The 20,521-nt window shown below is 33.8% G+C and overlaps 2 protein-coding genes across 2 annotated transcripts in view; one reads left to right on the forward strand and one right to left on the reverse strand.

Moving 5' to 3' along the window:
* The window catches only part of LOC120625580 (dedicator of cytokinesis protein 3), an 84,965-nt gene that overhangs the window by 8,036 nt on the left and 56,408 nt on the right, over positions 1-20,521 (forward strand). The window lies entirely within an intron of this gene.
* Positions 428-20,521, reverse strand: part of LOC120625579 (innexin inx3) — a 29,594-nt gene continuing 9,500 nt past the window's right edge. The window contains exons 2-9 of the mRNA XM_039892638.1: positions 19,750-19,931; positions 5,823-6,019; positions 4,836-4,958; positions 3,761-3,856; positions 3,340-3,450; positions 3,005-3,141; positions 2,578-2,725; positions 428-2,230 (exon numbers count right to left, since the gene is read on the reverse strand). Coding sequence (XP_039748572.1) covers positions 2,045-2,230; positions 2,578-2,725; positions 3,005-3,141; positions 3,340-3,450; positions 3,761-3,856; positions 4,836-4,958; positions 5,823-6,019; positions 19,750-19,912 — 1,161 coding nt within the window. The 5' untranslated portion in view covers positions 19,913-19,931 and the 3' untranslated portion in view covers positions 428-2,044. The remainder of the gene's footprint in view (positions 2,231-2,577; positions 2,726-3,004; positions 3,142-3,339; positions 3,451-3,760; positions 3,857-4,835; positions 4,959-5,822; positions 6,020-19,749; positions 19,932-20,521) is intronic.

The following is a 20,521-nucleotide window of genomic DNA, read 5'->3' on the forward strand; positions in this document are numbered from 1 at the left end:
AATGACTCACTTAGGTATGTAATGATATAAATATAAATATACTACGACAATAGACACATAGTCATCTAGCACCAAAGTAAGCGTAGCTAGTGTTATGGGTGCTAAGATGACTGAGTGAATATTTTTATGAATAATTTACATAAATACTTATACAATGCAGATAACGCCCAGACACTGAAAAACATTCATGTTCATCACACAAACATTTTCCAGTTGTGGGAATCGAACCCACGGCCTTGGACTCAGAAAGCACGGTTGCTGCCCACTGCGCCAATCGGCTGTCAATATGTAATTAGAATATCATTATATTTTCTGTTGTTATGAGGTATTTACTCACGGGTGATTATTAATTATTATTGGTTTAACTGTTTATTTATTTATTTATATTCTTATTGTAAAGGTTATGGTATGAAATAAAACAACTTTATTATTTTTGATATGTTTATTTCGAAGAAGAATATAACCAAAATTACTATGAAACTATTCGAATAAAACGTCAAAAGAACAATCAGCCTAATAGTAAAAAGTTACTATTGGAATGATAAATGATTTCGTCAGCGTTCTTCAGCGTTGATTCCTCTGTAAAATGATATCGTGTTTACAGAACAAATGCTGTGTAAATATAGTTATACAAACCAGACATAGACTTCATATTAAAACTAGGCAAATAAGGAATAAAGATACTGCAATAGTTATGCAAGTTTTTTTTTTTAATTGTAGTACAAATATAATACTAAGTCCAAAAATTACAAAATAATGTATAAATGTACTGGGTCTTATTATGCTACTATTGGAAGATGCTTTAGTCGAGATTCATGGAAGTCCAGTATAGTTAGATCATAAATCTTTAACCTAATGAATATGGCTAAATTGACTGTAACTGCTAACCACTTAAATGTACACTAACTTAAATAGGAGATATACAATTTATGACGGAATGATAAAATCAACAAATTGGAGACATTTTCTAGAAAAAATGCAATTCTGGTGTTACAATTCCAAAAATACCTGTTAAATGGCACAATATTTTGAGTAAATTACATGAGTATAATAATATCTTCTAGATAATAAACACCTTGTCTTTTGCACCAAATTTCTTATCCTACAACTAATCTAATAATGAAAAAAAAAATCTTTAAAGGCAAGTAAAACTGTTATTTGTCTACACATTAAAAAACCGTTTGTAAAATACAAACGGTAATAATAACGCCTTCAAAATATTTTTATTGTCTTTTTAACAAAGGAAATATAATATCTAGGAAAATGTATATTCAAATATCGCTCACTGCATTTTGTTACATTTATTAATAATATTTTAATATGAAAACGTTTGAGCTGGTGATATGTTTAGAAACACTAACGCTACAATTCCAAGTTTTAAAGTAATCACAAGTTTTTTATTATTTAATATGTATATGGAACATTCATATACTTCATGTTTCGTTATACTTTTTATATCCGTATTAATCCACTAAACAGTTTAACCTTTAAGATTTAAATATCGACGTTGTCGTGTTTGAACCAATTGTTTCTACAAAAACAGTCTTGGGCAATCAGAAATTGTAACAACGATAAATTAATCCAAAACATTTCAAATTCATCACACCTACAATTTGTTTCCTAACACAAACCTTTTACTAATGTTAGTTTATCAAAATGTCTTAAATATTATTGAGACCTTATCGTTTAAAGCTCAAGCTTTATTAAGCAAGGCAATTGCGGCGGTTTTGCATGATTAACAAAATTGCCTTTAGTAAAAAATAAGGAATGTCATGAACTTTAAAAATTCGCATACTGAAAAATATCAATATAGTCAATCTTATCAGTGTATAAATGAACTATTTTAAAAGCAATAACGTCCTCTATTGAGTGTAAAATTACGGCTCGAACACAGAAATTGAGAAGACTAAAAAATATCAATACTTGCTACCTTAAAATTTATACGAGGTTCTTTCGAAAAATGTGCTGGAGCCATTAATTTATATCAATGTTTTTCTTTGTTTTGAGAGGATATATTGCTTGTCTTTTAAGAGATATAAATAGCTTATGTCTCCGTCTCCTTAGAGAACTTATCGATGTCAGGGTAAATAGGTGCCATTTCTAGAGTAGAAGGGGCCGATGGTGGGTTAGATCCGAGGTGAAGGTGACGACCTAGTTCATCTAGTACTTCGCCGAACACACGAAGCGAGATGTTTTGTCCAAGCAAATGTAGGAGGAGGAAGTCGCCAACCTGGAAAAAAACATTTAGACATATACCTAGTTTCTTTTTTCTTCAATAAGTATTTTTAAACGGTTTTATGGTTTGTTTCCGGTAAGAATAGCTATAAGTTTGCCTAGTTTTAAGTGCAATGAAATCAATAAGCGAAACCTTCGCTGTTTTAAAACTTTCGTCGCCTTGGTTTAGTCGTCATAATTGACCGTGTCTTTATGAGCAGAGATACAGCTTGACTATAATTTATAGAGAGTACTGCCTGAGCTGAGACACTAAGAAAAGAAATGGATGGCAGGCCAGAATTTAACCGTATTCTAACAGCAGTTATAGATGATGGAACTTCAAGTAACATATAGTAGATTTACCTGAGTCTTTCTAACGAGAGCTTCTACTCCGTTTGGCGATCCGAAACGGAAACGGCGTTTGAGAATAGTCTCCCGGGTGCTCGGTAAAAGAATGACAGCTGCCGAATATACGAGAGCCAAACCAGAGACAACTGAGAGGATGATAAACCTGAAAATATTTAAAGATCTTGAAATTACTGTTCATTTTTAAAGTGCAGCTGCAGTGTAGCTAAATATTTTCTATAAGAAACTTTTATTAATTTTAATCGCTTTGGTGGAAGGTTTGGGTCGAATAAAACGTAACAAAATTTGCTCCAAAATAAGTTCATTCACCGATTCAAGGTTATTTATAATTTGCGCTTAGGTCATAAAACAAGATGCAACAATTTTATAATTTTAATCTAAATTCAAGGATAAAAAACCAAGCTATAAACGCGGGTATACTCACCAAAACCACAAGAAAATGAATATTTTCTCGTTAAGGATGTTTAGAGCAAGGACACAGAGCGCGTCGTGTTTCTGGATCGTTCCAGAAGCTCCGTATTTGTGGAATGTACATTTCGTTACCCTCGGGAACACCTCAATCTGAAGAAAAAAATGGAAATTACAATAAAGTACTTGAAATGGAGTACCAAAAAACGCTGTATTTGAGCAAATATTTCTTTCACTACTGGTTCCCAATAACGTTCATCTGCACTGTTTAAAATGCTGAATCTGAGATATTGCTATATCTATCTTCTTAGGACCTATAAACTTCACTATTATTATATGAACAATTTTTACCATAGGATCCGTGCGTTGTTCCTGATTCATGTTAGAGAATTTGACTACATCAGTTCCATAAGACAAGAAAGCTCCGCCTAGGAAAGTGTCCAGGAAGAAAATGTTGCCCACCTAAAAAAAAAATTTGTATGAAACAAGTATTTTTTTGGGTCTATGCTCTGAAAACTCCTTTTCTCTCAGATAAGTTTTTCTATTAATGTCCCACCACTGAGCCTAGTGGTGGGACATTAATAGAATTTTAGTCGTAGTCCACTACGCTGGCAGAGTATGGAGTGGTAAACTTGAACGCCATTGATAACATTATGGAGAAATCCCAGGCATGTAAGTCTCCTCACGATTTTTTTTCTATATCGTTATAGACAGTGATATTGAATAGCTTAAAGGCACTAGCTGGGTATAATAGCATTTGAGCAACACTTACTACATTGACGAAGTTTAGAAATTCACAGAAGAAATATCCAAATGAGTAGGTGTTGTGCATGTGAAGGGTGTCAAGAAGATACTGGACCAAACGGTTCTGGAAAAAAAAAATATATTACTTTCACGTTCTTACGCATTTACTTGATATTATAGTGCCCAAACAGCCCGCTTTTGAGTGCGTTTCGACTTTGCCTGGTGATGTAGAATATAGCACAAGACTTGATTTTATATAATTAAAATTCCGATTTGTTATTAGTATCGATTGCATTACGTAACAATGAGGCTGAGGTCAATTATGAGGGACATCGAGTTTTATTAGTGCGCCTTATCTTAATTGTACCAATTGATGTAGCTGGTCTTTACGCTCATGATTAAGGAGTAATATCATCACAAACGATACTCGTATGTATAATGATACTTTTGTCTATTCACCTGGCAATGCGTAACAAATTATATTGTTTAACAACAATATTCGTGATGTGCACGATAGCATGTTCTAATTAAATGCACTAGTCGAATGGTATAACCTTTACTTCGATTTTCGGTTCCTTTTGCTCACTGACTTTAGCTCAAAAATAGTATTATTTAAGAGGTGACAAGGTATGTACATTGTCCAGTAGTCTGGGAACTTTTCAGCCACCCTGAAGTGATCTTACTCGGAGTTCACGGCGGCCAAAAAGATTGCAGACTACTCAAGGACGTACCTAAATAATGATCTAATCAAATACACTTTATTGTACACCAAAGACAAAGCAATAAAAAAAAAAAAAAACAATTGAAATAAAGAAAGAAAAGGCACAATATATAAAGGATTATAATAATAATATAAAAACGCAGAGTAAGAAAATTAAATCTGTCGATCCTCGTGCCTCGTAGAGCACAGTCTAGCCTCATAATTACTTTAAATGCCTACGCTCTTAAACCCTCTTTCCTGTGACAGAGGAAATCTATGCTCAGCAGTAGAACATGATACTTTATATACTCTTTTCACGTGTTGCATAAGATTTTAGAATATCTAGTAAGATGTTGAATTGTGCTATTGTTCTGTAGAAAATCGATGTATGTGAATGTTTTACCTGTCGGTTTGTCTTGTCATCAGCAATAATGGCAGTTGTTCCTCTCATTCCATCGGATATCATGCGTACTTTGCCTTCTTCCCAGTTCTTCCAGATCCAGTGGGGAATGTAGAACAGGAGACCCTGTAATTATAAAGATTGTAGCTTTTGGATTTACGAAAATAATATTCAGGTTTACTGTCAACTGGATTTTGCACCGTTTTTTTAGCTGGATATAAGTATACGGTGTGTTCTATACAAAATTTCGTCAAGATCTGTTTATTAAGCGGAGATAGGTAGCAAAGGCTATAATTTTAAATTTCTTGGAGATGGTTCTCTATTTCTATTAACGAATAAATAGTGCTATGGTCCGTCCTTAGGATATAAGCTATCTCAGTGCCTAATTTGAGACCAGCCCAACGATTCAGTTTAATATAGGTAAGAAACAAATAAACAAAGAATCATACACTCTTTTGGATTTCTCATATCCGTTTATATTACCACTTTCCAGAGCCTTTTATGATTTACCTTAAGTTGCTATCGGGTCAGTTTAATTTTGACGAAAAGATAGAAAGAAGAAGTTCACACATTAAAATGCCAACTTATGTTATGTGTGCCTGGAAAAATATACCAGCTCAGCATAGTGCAGAAATAGACTGGTTTTCATGCAAATATTTTTTGTATTTTGTATGCGAAGAATCAAATGAATGCATAGGATCCGCTTAGAGTTGGTGGGCGTATCAGTAATTTGCTCATTTAACTGCAAAAAAAGTTGATACAGTTTTAAAACAGCTGTCGAATTTGCGGAACTGGGATACATCATCATCGTTGTCTCCTAATGTATCGTATAATTGATTGTTTTAATAATGAATGTAGGCGTTGGACACATATCTAGGTCAGATGGACAAAAAGTCACTGCTAATCCTTCGCAATTTCCTACTATAGGCAAACTTAGATAAATCTAGTACTTGAATATTTTTTGCGTTAATGTATTTAAAATCAATTCACCTGGAAGAACAGCATGAACGGCACCCACTGATAGTAGGAATGGATACGTTTCTCTTCTTCATAATCGTTGCCAAGACCAGGATGTGCAACACCTTTATGGCCACTGTAGGGCAGAGTGAACGTGTAAGTAATCCAGCAATACGTGTTTAGGATGTGCCCAGGAACTGCGCCGTCGCTGATGCATGAGATCGGATCACCTGGAATGACAAATGTAGGAACATTATTAAACTCGTCCATTCAAACGATTTTTTCATTTCAATAGCCATACAGACGTTGACATCAATTATGATGCACACTAAATTGATGAAATTAGTGTCATCCTTTTCACTGTCTGTATTATATATTGTCTGCGGAAAAGGACTTCACTGAGTTTTAGTTTCGTGAATCTATTTACGTAGTACGTACGTACTATTTTTACTGTAGATGTGGGAAAGTGACAATCAAATCCTAAGAGGGTAGCACTAACCGACACTTAGGTCTTCAAAGATAAAAGTTGGAACTCCTCAAAGGAAAATAGGAGGTAATTAAGTCCACAGTGCCTATTTTTTGGGCTTTCTGATAAGGTATAGGGTAGGTATTGTTATTATTAATTAAGGCCACAATCCAAATTATATGAGATTAAAATATGTTTCCCTAAAACGCCAAAATAAATATGTCATTTCCGAAATGAATAAATGCTGACCAAATATTGTTAAGTTATTTATTTTATTCGCAATAAATCGCAGCTAAGTTATGTTAGAAGTCTAGATATTTAGTAAGTATATTTCTCGTAAGTGCTTAAATAAATTCCCTGTATTAAATCTCTTTAGATTTGCCAATTAAAATATCTTGTAATATTTCAGAACTTTCACTCGGAATCGGAAGTTAACCTTATATTACTAGATGACTATTCATAGTCATTAGCAGTGAAACTAATATGTTTCATAATAAAATTAGTGGTTTAAGTAGTTTATTCTTAGAATATTTTGCAATAGGCAATTTCTCACGCGGCCTCGTCATAACAGCCAAACATAACTATTACATAATGACTAATTCTAGAAATATTATTTTTTGTCTCCTTAGACTATTTTGCTATCGACAATTTCTGAAGCGCCTCAGCCTATCAATAGTTTTAAACAGTGAAACTAATCGGTTTCATAATCAGTTATTTTAAAAGTTTTATTGATTTGTCTTCTTAGATTATTTATTAAAGCTAATATGGTATCTTCAATTTCTCGAGCATCCTCGACGTCAACAGTCATTTAAATTAAACTGTTGTTTAATAACTAATTTTAGAAGTTTCGTTTTTTCACTGTCTTCTTAGACTATATACTAAGGCTATTTTGCTATTGGCAATTTCTCACGCGTCCTCGACATTGTGTTGTGTAATGCGGATGCCACTAATGTTGAGTTTAATAGTACAGCTGGTCCCTACCTGCTGCAATTGTATCGGCCGTGACTCGATCACCTTGCCCGTCATGTGGGCTTTACACGTGCATATTTACTTTGCTTACGTATTGTACGACTAAAACAAGTGCTTTCTACGCATACACAACAAGCTTCTAATAGACTTGTGGTTTTTTTTGGAACTAGCTGCTTTAGTTTCTGTAATTTTTTTCAATATGTGGATCAGCGCTGACTGCAATGGTTAGTAATGATGCAACTTTATTTGCACCACACTTCCCTAAAAGATGTGGATGACCACATAGTTAAATTTTCTTCTTTTATGGTCAAATAGTAAAAATTAATTCGTTTATTAGCGTTCTGTAGTTTTTTATCAGCCCGATAACCTCCTTTGGTTCAATTCGATATACAGTTTTGTTTTTTGCGATGTTTCTCCTAATATGAGTTGAATGATCAATTTTACGATATATCCTTTTCAACGAACAGCATCAAACAAACAAAGTTTCGTCCCTAAGGCGATTTTATCTACGTCGCGCGTCTTTAAAACAACTTTTTCCTTAAAAAGTATGCTCTCGAGATAGGTAACATAATATCAGGTTGTCGTCCTTTTGCCGCAAAACATCAGAAGTCCGTTGATTGCTATCGTAACGGTAAAATTTATAATGTTCAATCGTCCATGTCCGATGATAACTAAGTAGGTAAGTACCTTCTTTTAACGACAGGTTTTTTTAGCAACTGCAATGGTTTTTAACGCGATGGAGTCATTTAACTCGGTTTCTCTAGAATTTCATAATGTAATCACGTCCGCCGAATTCCCAGAAATGTTTGCGCATTATTCAACATGGCTTATTAACTCCCATCGTAAATACTAAATTAAGTATATTATGAATGAGCTGGAATATAATGCACACTCTTGCGGTCTGGAAAATGAGGATATTGTCGGTAATGTTTACTACCCTAGTTGTGTTTTGTGTTGAATGACCCACCAAGTTGTCTTAATTCCGCTCTCTCATTTAATGTAGCACTTTATCAGTTGATAGGTACATATAAATAAATATACTACAACAATACACACATCGCCATCCAGCCCCAAAGTAAGCGTAGCATGTGTTATGGTAGTACCCAGATAGCTGATGAATATTTTTATAAATAAAATACACATGAATACTTATAACATCTCGATAAACACCCAGAAACTGAAAAAAAATCATGTTTATGACACAAACATTTTCCATTTGTAGAAATCGAACCCTCGAAACTAGGAAAGCAGGGTCGCTGCTCACTGCGCCAGTCGGGCTTTAAATGTGAAACGTTCTAGTGGTTAGGACTTTAGCTGCCCTTAAATAAATAACATAACTTAACATTACTGGCATAGCGGTGAAGAAAAACATCATGAGGACACTGAGGCGGCGTGTAAAGTCTAGCAATTTGCATTGTGCCAGAGTGCCAGACTACGGCCTAACCCTGCACAGGGCCGATAATGGATTGATATTTGTAATTTATTAGTAAAAACAATCATACATTGACAAGATATGAGCAACAACACCTCTTACTTTACATGGTCTTTATTATCCATTAACATAAGTATACGTAATCATAAAATAGCTTGCTGTTATAATGGTTTAACGTAGTTTAACTGTTACGCAACATCCACATCTTTGTATCTATTGTAAACTGTAATGTGACATTGAACCAAATGTAATTTGTGAATGCATATAAATAGGCTCTGTATACGTGACATGCGGGTAATGCCTAAATGGGTTTTACTTATCAATACTTCCATACTACACTAGTACCTAATATGAATGCGAAAGTGTGTCTGTTTGTTTCATGTTTTTATATAATATGTTAGGCTCAACCTCTACAATTTTTTGTAATTTTGCACATAATACTTACATCTCAATATTTAGTTTGCACCTCCATTCTGCATATAATAAATAGAATTGGTACTGGTGATGGATTTAAATGATACTTTGTGTCCCGGGAATCTCACGGTTCCTGCGGGGTTATAAAAAAACCCGGAAAAAAACGCAGACGAAGTCGTGTGCAACAGCTAGTATTATATAACGACATACCAGTGAAGGTACCAGTTTAAAAAGCAATTAAGTGTCTGGAGATTGGAAACATACATGATAACATAAGTAGTCCAAGCCATCTCGATAAAACAAATTAGAAAATAATTTTTTGTTTAATAGTTCCTACTCCATAACTTAACATATCTAAAAGTATAACCATTTCAAAGACCTACAGTACGTTGTATTTCAAGTTTAAGCTGTCTACTATTATGCTAAATTCTACTGCCAAGAATATTGGGTCTTGTTGTGTAGAGATCCTCAGTCAGTTCGTACCAGGCCGAAATTAGCTTAGTGCACGTTAAAGCCGCGCCAATCAGCAAAAGACCGGTGTAGAGGGGCCTTTGCCCAGCTGTGGGACATTGGTCAGATTCAAACAAAAGCAAACATTCCTCGAAATTGAAACAAAAGATAAGAAAGTAGAACAAGTCACAAGTAACAATGATCTTTGTGACACCTTTTTTATTTGCACACGAAATATTGAAATGTGATAAGCAGCATCTGTTTACATGTACTGTATGAAATACTTAGAAGATTAGTGCCAATTGAAGCAAGTCGCGCAGTTACTAATTGCCCTATAACGAGCACTTAGCATTGTTGGAGCATTCATCATCCAAATTTATTACCAATGCAATGCTAGTGAACAGAACATATAGTGCTACTTTAAAAGTTCACAATATACGTATTTTTCTTGGGATTTTTTTTTTGTTTGAAAACAATTTAGTGCGTTATCAGTGTGGCCAGTAAATAAGTATTCTCATTTTCCCACATTGCCGGGAGTTTAGTTAAGATATATAATGAACAACATAAGTGCCTGTAAATTAAAATATAGTACCTATGATTGTTATAATGTTTAGGTTATCATAAAATTTATTAGTAGGCATGCGTAGCTATTTATTTTACGTGCACAAAGAAAACTTATCTCTAAAGAGATTTCTTTCAGAAACCCAGCCCTATATTGAATGAAGATTAAGAAGATTCTGAACTATTTAACTGAAAATCAAAATTTTAATAGGACATAAGTATTCTTAAACTTCTTCTTCACTTATCGCTGAATGGTGCACATACTTATAGCCAGACTGTCGAGTACTTAACAATTTTATTAGACACTAAAACATGTTAACTTTAAAAGAAGCTATCAGATGTGTGAAGGTAACTCAATTAAGGAAATTAACTGTTTGGAGGTAATTTAATTAATTTGTCTTTCTGATTGAAATTAGGGAAAGCACTGACAGTTTTATTTTTTTATATTATTTTATTACTGGTTGTACTGGCGATTAACAAATAATTGCCTGCTGGAATATATTAACATTTATGTAAGCCCATAAAACCGTGAATCTTACCACGATACAGTCTAGGCGATTCGACCTTCAATGACGGAGATAACAAAGTAAATAGTGTATATACTCATACAGAATCTTTTCACATGAAATGTTCACGTTTAACGAAGAAAAATTATATTTCCATATACATCGCCCCGCTAAAGTGTCTAGCCAAGGGATGTTTAGTTATTCTTACCATACTAAGTCTATCTTAGATAAATGATTAACGCTTCTTATTATCACTATGTTCTTCTTGTAATGAATAAGGTCATTTGTTCTAAATTTGCATTTAATAAATTACTAAAATGGGTATAGGTACTATGGCATTTTGATCCGACTACAAAACACAATATGGCAACTACAAATTGATGTCATGCTGAACGATAGTTATTTGAAGCAATAGACCTTCATGTTGCAAATATTTACAAATTCAGCGTAGAGAAGTCAAACCAATATGTGAAACCAGGTCACTCTGCACTATACAGGTATAGGTACTTTGATACGGGCGACAAGTAATAAAACTCCGTTTATTCAGGTTTATTGCAATATGTAGGCCTATGTTTGTGACGATTAAGATATTGATATAGTCGTAGGTGTGATGTTAAGACAACATTAATCCATGCGATTTTTTACTGCTGTATAGTCTACACTACTATTTGTTCCATATCGATTCTATGTTTAAAATTAAACAGTAGCAGAACAATCAAGTTACTACTATGCTCAATTGTTATTTGAGAGCTTTGTTTAAAAACTACTTGAATCCCACTTCTGAAATGAAATTATAAATTGTAACTTTAACAGTTTTTTTTAAATATCAAAACAGGACGACTTGATAATAAGAATGCAAACATTAATGTCAAGATTCATCTGTGTTAAGAAAATGACTGCAACTGCAGTAGGTATAATTAATAAAAGAGGCCAAGTCAACTTTGCTATGGTCATAATCGATGCGTATGCAGTTACTATAGGCAGCATGTGATAAGAAATCGTTAGCCGTTTGTTTATACAAACTTTTACGACCTCAACACAGGGCAGAATTATGACTAAGTAAATTGCATACAAGGATTCAATATTTAATCTTACACAAATGAAAATTATAAGTGAAGAATTTATTATTTACACCATACGGACTGGTCAGGCTATCGTGAATAATGGCAAATTAAGCCTTTCTTTATATGTAAGGTCTTACTGTTGTGTTCAACTTGCATGTTTAGCGACGTTTAAGTTTGCATCCTACGTGCGACCAATAAGAAGACTTGCTCAAACGGGCGCGTCTTATGATTGGTCGCCCGCAAGACAGTAACTTGAACGCCGCTAAGGATGCAGGTAGGTAGCTACGATGTATATTGCAAACGAAATTCAAAAACTGAACTACCTAGCATGCGTACCACGAGAAAATTATTTAGTCTCGTCTTTCTCATAAAATACGAGTAACGGTTAGAGTTAATATCTCGTGGCAAGCATGCTAGCCTTACATGCCCATGCGATCTACCGACCAAGTAATCGACCAATGTAAACGTGCCCTAATCAATACAACCCTGAAAGTGCCTAAGGTATACCTTACCAATGATATAATCCCTTACCCACACCGCGAAATGAATGTATTAAATGTGCTTTGTTGCCGTATTTGGTAATATTGCAAGCTGTTAGTCTAGTCCTATTCTAGGTCACGGTAAACTTCGGACCGTCTGAGATTATAGTCACCTGTTGTGTGGTAACTACAATACATAATAAAATATAACTGATATTTGTTCTTTACTACACAATAATATCCATATGGCACAAATTTGTTAAATTAACTTTTCGTGTAAAATGATAACGTTATCAATATATTTATTTATATTTAAATGTAACTTACGAATATCCGCGAAATTGGCAAATCATGATCATATCAACCGATAGACGTCCACTGCTGGACTTAGGTCTTTTATTAGGAGTTTTAGAGTCGAAATTCCACGGTTTTGTGACGCTTGGATCCAGCGGCTACCTGCGACGCGCTTAATGTCGTCTCTCCACCTCGTTGGGGGTGGCTGCGCTTACGAGAAATTTGCATATGTATTTTAAATATACTTGTTAGGTAGGTATATAAAGTTCCCACTGGAACGGAAATAATATAATAACAAAGCGGAAGGGTCTTGGTTTATCACGTTAATAAAATTGCTTTTATCTTGTGACTAAACAACTAATATCCTAATCGTTAAGTACCTATTAACAATGCCGATAATATTTAATGATTGTTTGGTGAACTTTATAGCGTACAGCCGTAATTTTAAGCAGAAAACTATTCGACTGATATCTTACTTATTGATGTTATAAATTTGAAGATGGGGTTGGTTGCCCTTCGTTGGTTCCCTTTATTCGCGCCCTATGTTAGCAATCAACTTGATTTTTGGCATAGAGTTATTCGAAAGGACGTAGAGTTAGTAGCATTGGCAACTTTTTATCGCTGGAGATCAAACTTCCAATGGATTATTAAAAAAAAACCCCAATAAACTCGAACGAACGACGCGCGCAACTGCTAGTCCGTTGGTTTATAAACGCAGTTAGTCCGTATATAAATGTTACTTTAACGGTTCATAACATTATTTTATTATATGATATATAATTTATATTTAGTCAATGATGTGATCAAAGTCACACTGGTTTATAGCGTTTTATCATTTATTGGGCACTCTTTTTGCTTGTTCGGAACGGTTTATCCGATAAGAGTTAGTTTACATAAAGAAAGGTTACAGATAAAATACGAAGGTAAGGAAATACATTTACTTGTATTTAAAACCATCTCTAACCTAATTGATATTAAGGAAATCTATAATTAAATAAATATAACATATAATAAGTCAGTTTATTTAGAAAACGTTTTTATGTGTTACCAGGTTTCTTAGTATCTACATAATTATTTTAATGTGTTTTAAAAAGAAAGTCTTAGAGGAGCATGAGTCAGTGATATAGGTGCTTATAATTGGAAAAAAAATGTTTACCTTTACTCATTAGGGTAGGTAGAAGGTACTAACACGTTGAAAATGAAGATATTATCTTTAATGGTCTCATTGTAAAAGATATGACTTTGATAACCTTTACTTATGAAATGTGTGTAGGTAAGTATGCTAAGCGTAAATTATCATAAAACAATGAATTCACACAAATGTGGTAAGGTGAGTAGGTAACCCATTATTTAGTAGGCATTGAATATTGCCGTACTGCCTTCTTGGTATAGTGGTTTAAAGTTCTACTGCGCACAACGTTTTCCTGGGTTTCGAGTCGAAATTTGTCAGGGGGGTTTTCTGTAAAGGATTTTTCAGTACCAGTCCTGAACCCCAGTCACATTCCCATTTCGAGTCTGGTCGTCGTTGAGTGGTAATGAAATTTAAAAAAATAACTGATGAAAGAATTTCGCATATATGAAACGTATAAAAATTGTAACTAATTGGATCAGGGTGAAGTAATAAACACAATTACTTGCAATAAACATGGACTAAAGAAGGAGAAAATGCACCTACGAGTATGTAAAGCGAACTATCGGTAAATTTTTATCATTGCTATAGTACCTACCTTTGGTTATATCCACAGGTGTTGTCATTTTGTGCATAGGTTTCGATTACCAGCACCTGGCTTGAAAAGTGATTGCTCATAGCACGGTAAATCACGCACTGCGAACGTTGCACTAAATGTGAACTGATGCTGACAGTAATGACAACAGCACACTAATAAAACGCCACAAAAACTATATTCCACGCGACAAATGTTGGGTCAGTCAAAATCCTGTTATTGTAAACCTGCTACACCGAACCGTATCTGCGTTTTTATTACGTTACTTTTATGATTTTTTTATTAATAAATTGAGTTGTTTTTTTGGTATGTCTTATGTAATATCATGAATCTATATTTTTTTACCGCTTGAAATGATTTATATAAGGACTCCATAGAAGTTAATCATCTAACGTATATTCCAGTTTCGTATGAAGTTTTTTGACGGTATTCCTCAACAGTACCTAAATAGTTTACAGTAGGTTCTCAGTTGCTTAGTTTTGTATTTTATTAAAGAACAAAGTTCATATATAAGTTATGTTCAAACAGGTTATAACTTTTTTTATTAAGATTTCTACAATTTATAAAAATAAAGCATTGATTGGATTCCAAGAGATCGCGTGGCTCGTGCTGGAGCGATTTGTTGAGAGTGTTTCTGCCTTAATAAAGTTCAGCTGAATCCATGTTTACGAATTGTGATACCATGCAATATAGATTTACTAAAACATACACTTTAAGTAGGTACTAACTCTGCTTACTTCGTTATTATTGAATAGGCTTGTTAAGAAATTATGTTACTTTGAGAGTTGACCTAAAAAACCGGGCTATTGGGTAAGGGGGGTATCTGATCGCCGCCCATAAAAAGTACTTACAAACGCTTTACAAACTACTAAACCTTTCTACTACAAGTCTTTATTAAGTATGTATTTCCATTGTTTATTGTGATGTTTAATCTAAGATAATTATCTAAGATAATTAATCTTCGAACACATTTTCGGAAATAACTACTATTGCGAACGCTGAGTTTATTTCCCCCAAGCCTTTATCTCTATCCTCGGCCCGTTTGCTATTATCACCTCTCACCAAATCACATCCCAAAAGCTAGAAGCATTTAATAGTCGCTTGAGTTTCTGTAAAAGGCTGCAAATATACTCAAATGACTAAGAAGACCCACTTTATCCTATAAGTGAGGTGCCCTTTGCCCAGCACTGGGTAATATCGTGATGAACAATGATGAAGACATTCCTACCAACATAGTTCTTTGTACATGTGAAAATGGCTACACGGATGAATCAGAAAAATAGGTAGAAATCTAAGTTCCGCATGTGACGTAGTAGAAACTACAGTTAACTTGGTCGAGCCTTGAAATGATTCATGTAACGAAGAGTTCTCGTTCATAATCAGCTGCAGACTTAAGCGTATGTTAATAATAGTGACGTATTTAGAATGGCAGTATCGAAATAGCTCATTTATTTATTACCTACCGTAACATCAATGGGCGTGTCACGTTATGTCGTATGAGGTAAATCCACGGAGTAATGGTATAAATAATTGATCTAGTAAAGATATGGGCTGAAAAATTTATATGACTTCCTATTATCACCCACATGCTACAACTTATCATACAGGGCTAGATCCAAAGCAAACAAAGCGTGGGGCGAAAAAAAACATCTTGGTTAAAAAATCTACGCCCATGGTTTGGAAAAAAAACCTCGTTCCGTATTCAGGGGCTCGGCATCGAATATACAAGTTGGCTTAATGATCGCCGTGTGCTTATTCAAAGTCAAAGTCATGGGTTCGTGGGAGTAAATTTAATAGCACTGGTTAAGCAACATTGAGCCAAATCAGACATTACGGACGGGTGCACTTCTAAAAGCATGTTAAGGCATCAGTCCCGTCCCAATTATTAACACTTATATTTGATTATAATTATAAGGTACCTTTTGGTCTACGAGGCGAATCCATCGAATTACTACATCCGACTTTCTTATTACAGAAGTTTAGGTTCAGTTTGCTGATAGATGAAAGAAATGTAAGAAATTCTTATATGCATTGATCGGCGTGGCGTATTTTCGTTCCTAAGGTGTGCTACTTATCAACGGGGCTTCTTTTAATGAGTTCAAGTCAAAAATAAAAATATGGTTTTCGTAGTCGACAAGGAACCATTAAAGTTCATGTCTGCCCGTCCGCTGCTCAGAAATTCTTAGTACTAAATAGCTGATAATGTGACGGGCAACTGCAGAACAACACCACACAGCGCGTGGTCCGACACGCACTTGACACTTGGTTTTTCTATGCTGATGTTTAAGTAATGGACATTAAAAATATAGCAGCAACAAGCCTTTCCTTGACTCTTTTTATTTACTTATACTTTTAGTATATTGTTTACGATTTAGAACGTGACCTCTGCAGAAGCGAATAACTAGAAACATTAAAAAAACGCATAAATGAGACAGATAATAATTAATCGTAGTTCTCATTCCTTGCCAAAGCTTTACGCTCAGTTGCAGGAGAAAGGAAAAATATAATTAGAAGAATAATGAAATAGATAATGATACATAATTTAAAACGACAAAAATCATTCTGCGGAAAATAAGTTTATGTGTATAAGAATTTATGTTGCTTAATGCATATCAACGTGCGAATGAGTGTCGTTGTACGACAAATAGGAATAAATAATGTGTATGTATAAAAAAAACGACTTCAAATGCCTGTTAATAATATAATTTTTCTTAAACTTCTTAAATAGAATGTGAAAATAGAAATCTTCTTAAACTAAAAAAATAGAATGTGTCTACATTCTATTTTTCTAGAAAGAATAAAAGAATAGGTGGTTTTGTTTAATAAAAAACGCGCATATGCAAACAAACGGGTATACGAAGAACTTACTTTGTTTTTACATCTCCAATGATATAAAAAGAAGTGAGATCGAAGTGAGCAGTAGATAAAAAGGCTGTTAGAAATATTTTCACTAAAAGTTACATTTCAAAATATTGAATTTCGCCAAATACTTTAATTTAAAACTTAAAACGGGACTTACTCTGTTTATGTTTTCTTTCTTACACACTTCTTCATATTTTTTTTAATTATGTGTATAATGTTTTGCGCTGCATGCTTAAATTGTACGTGGGTTCCATACATAATCTACTAATTCGACAGTATCCGTCACCGTTATGCGAGCCTTAAGTGTTTGTTTAAAAGTCGGTACCTCTTTCAAATGAGTAGCACGCGATAACGCCCTCGTTAACAGTTTGTTATGACGCTATTAGATTTGTCGCCGCTTTAAAACGACGTCTCACGGTTTTCTTATTTTTTATTTTAAATCCTCAACATCATCAGTCACAATAGAAGAGGGCGAATAAATTGTGACAAAGATATTCACGCGATAGAATAGTCTTCTACATAATGGGGGTAAACAGGGTAGTTTTCTCAGCCTCTTCATATTTAGTTAATGCACCTAGATCAACCGGATGTGTGGTTTTACCAAGAGTAAAGCAAGATATGCGTATAAGAGACGCTGTGTTATTTTTTATTTATTATCAAATATTAAAAGCGTGTTTAAACATAGATGTATTTTAAGTATTCTTGGAAACATCATAATTATTATTGCTTATATTTTAAAACAACACATAATAAATCAGAGAGTAGATATCGTTATATCTACGGTGCGGTGTTAAATTCAGTTGTTCTAAACATATTTACACCAATATCTCGTATACTTGTGAGTAACTGTTTCGTTGTCTGTCACAATTCATTTTGATTAAACCTTTCTATATGAATACAATACTAACTTGTTCTAAAATAGTTTATTGAGAATTATAAATAGATAAACCATTTATTATAAGGATATAGTCTCTTCTCTCCTGACGTAGTTATGTCTATTTATGTCTGCAACTCTAGAGGGGCCACATGATAACCATGATTATAACGTTTTGTCGTTACACAATTACAAGATTAATAAGTCATCTATCTGCACAAAAACGTTTTTACAGACGAATATAAAATTAAACCAAACCACGAGGCTCAAAATAAAAATGATTAGTTTGCTACTGAATATACTTATTTATTTATGTTTATTTTGTGTCTTACGTATTAACTAAACTATTACGTTTGCAAAATAAGATAAATAAACCATTATATCTCTTGATTTACAAATTTTTTTAAATGACATCGTATTATGAATTTCCTCTTGGACTTAAAGCGAATTAAGGACACGAAGACATTTAAGAGCCATTATGGCGTAGAGCAATTTTAATTAACCTTTATCCGAGGATGTTATTAAAAATTGCTCCTGCAATCGAAATTTATCGAAACTTGTTGTCTAAATATTCTCATCTATAAACTTTAATTTCCAAGCTATGCCACCCCGGTTTTTGTTACAATTGACCTTTCCCTCCTATTTATTATTATGAACTTTTTAATTTATTGCTGTCTTGACAGTTCTTTAATCATTTTTTTTACTGACCCGCAGTTATTTTCTATTGGTCAGGATAAGTAAGAGTATTTTTTCTTTATTAATGTTGCAATACGGAGCAATCGTTGAGTCCTACAGATTTATAAACCGTTGGTTTTTAGTGTACTTGAGGGAAGTGTAAGTACGTGTGTATATTTCTGGTACCTTAATAGAACTTTCGTAAGCAAATATAATTCAAAAAGTTATTTAAAAGTTCAAATTAGAAGATTCAGAAATATCTTACAGTTAAGTAAATATTAATATGCTTAGCTGTATAACCCGAGTTATATTAACATTTTAGGAAAAAGATACTAAAGGGAACCTTACGATTTTAAAGAATTCTTTATGAAAATAATAGTTCAGTGGCACGACTTGCTTCAATGACTTTAACCTTATCAAGTTAGTACACACCTCCAATATTTGTATGCTCAACCAATTTGCTTATGACGTCTAAATTTGGGTAACTGTTACATGCTCACAGATGTCTTGTTGAACAATGAACTGTTTCTGACTCAATTTTACCGCAAGTTGTTTAACGAATGGTCAAACTTACTGTTATTTCCAGGTATTTGGATTACTTGGTCTAAGGTTTATAGGTCAGTAGAATCGGTTATAATTACCATATAAAGCTTTTACATACAGACGTAAGGAAAAAAGTCATTTTATAAACTCAACACTTTACGATGTGCAGGACTGCATTTTTAATGCAGCGTTTGTTATTATTCATGAATCTTTGTTTAATTATGCTAGGAGTTATTTGCGACTGTGCTCGTAACGAAACGTGAAGGAATGTGGAAATTAGACCACTAAATTACTCATTACTTTACACGCTTAGATGATATAAAGAGTTGTGCCCCGAAGTTTCAACCCCGTCAAGTTAAAACAAAACTATTTATCCTAAAATATTTCTGAACAAACAAGCGTTTTTTTTTAATCTGACTAGCAGTGCCTGATATATGCAAGTTAACGATAATTTTATATATGTTAAGTATTATTTCAATTTCTTTTCTTTTCACAAAGGTTTTGTTGCTGAGATAGGTCTATAGAGCTACCTTGACTTTGCTTACTCAAAGTTCGTGTTAAAACGTTATGCCAAACATCTAAGTAAGGCACCTTAACACCTTTATAGATTTTAGCTTGAGACTGTTGAATTTCAAAAAGAGACTTACCAATAAGATTATTTGCCGTGACAAGGATACAACACAGGAACATAATAGCAGAAGTTATTCTGTAGTGCATCCGGAAAACCATGTTGTCGATGACAGCCTTGTCGATCAGGTAGCGGACTTTGACAAAGCCCGCTACCGCTGACGCCAGTCCGAACACCGCCATCTTGATTTAGTGTCTTATCCTGGAAAACAAAAAAAAAGTTTAGTTAGTTCAGATTAAGAAATTTTGGTTTTCTTTTTTCTTCATTGACACTATTAAGTACCAACATTTATATAAAACCTCACAGTGCAACATACAGTAAATCAAATTGTTTAAATAATTCCTGGTTCTAGAGCCCCTATCAGGTAAATACTGAAGAAATGTGCAGTCATTATTTAATGTAAAACCACACTGCACACAGGATTTCTTAATTTCAATCGAACAATGTGACTGTTGATTGTACACATTATACAGGATCAAGCATGAACATAGATTGTTCCTGGTCGAATGTGAACCTTGCCTTAAACTTCTCCGTATGTTCAATATTTAGAAACTTCTATAAATACAATCTGAAGACCCAAAAACAATAGTCTCTATAAATAAAACGAAAAATAAGTGCCATACGCTGTCCCTACTAATAAAAATTTAAACTGTAAACTTTATAGTCTGTTAACACATTCCTTATTCCATTAACGTCTGGAATAGATTCGGACATATCAATGTTTACTTGTCCCAGTTTTGTGATATAAGAATTTTATGCGCATTTGGAAGTTTTCCATACCTATAAACGGA

Source organism: Pararge aegeria, chromosome 8, assembly GCF_905163445.1.
Source record: "Pararge aegeria chromosome 8, ilParAegt1.1, whole genome shotgun sequence".
Taxonomy (NCBI): Eukaryota; Metazoa; Arthropoda; class Insecta; order Lepidoptera; family Nymphalidae; genus Pararge; species Pararge aegeria.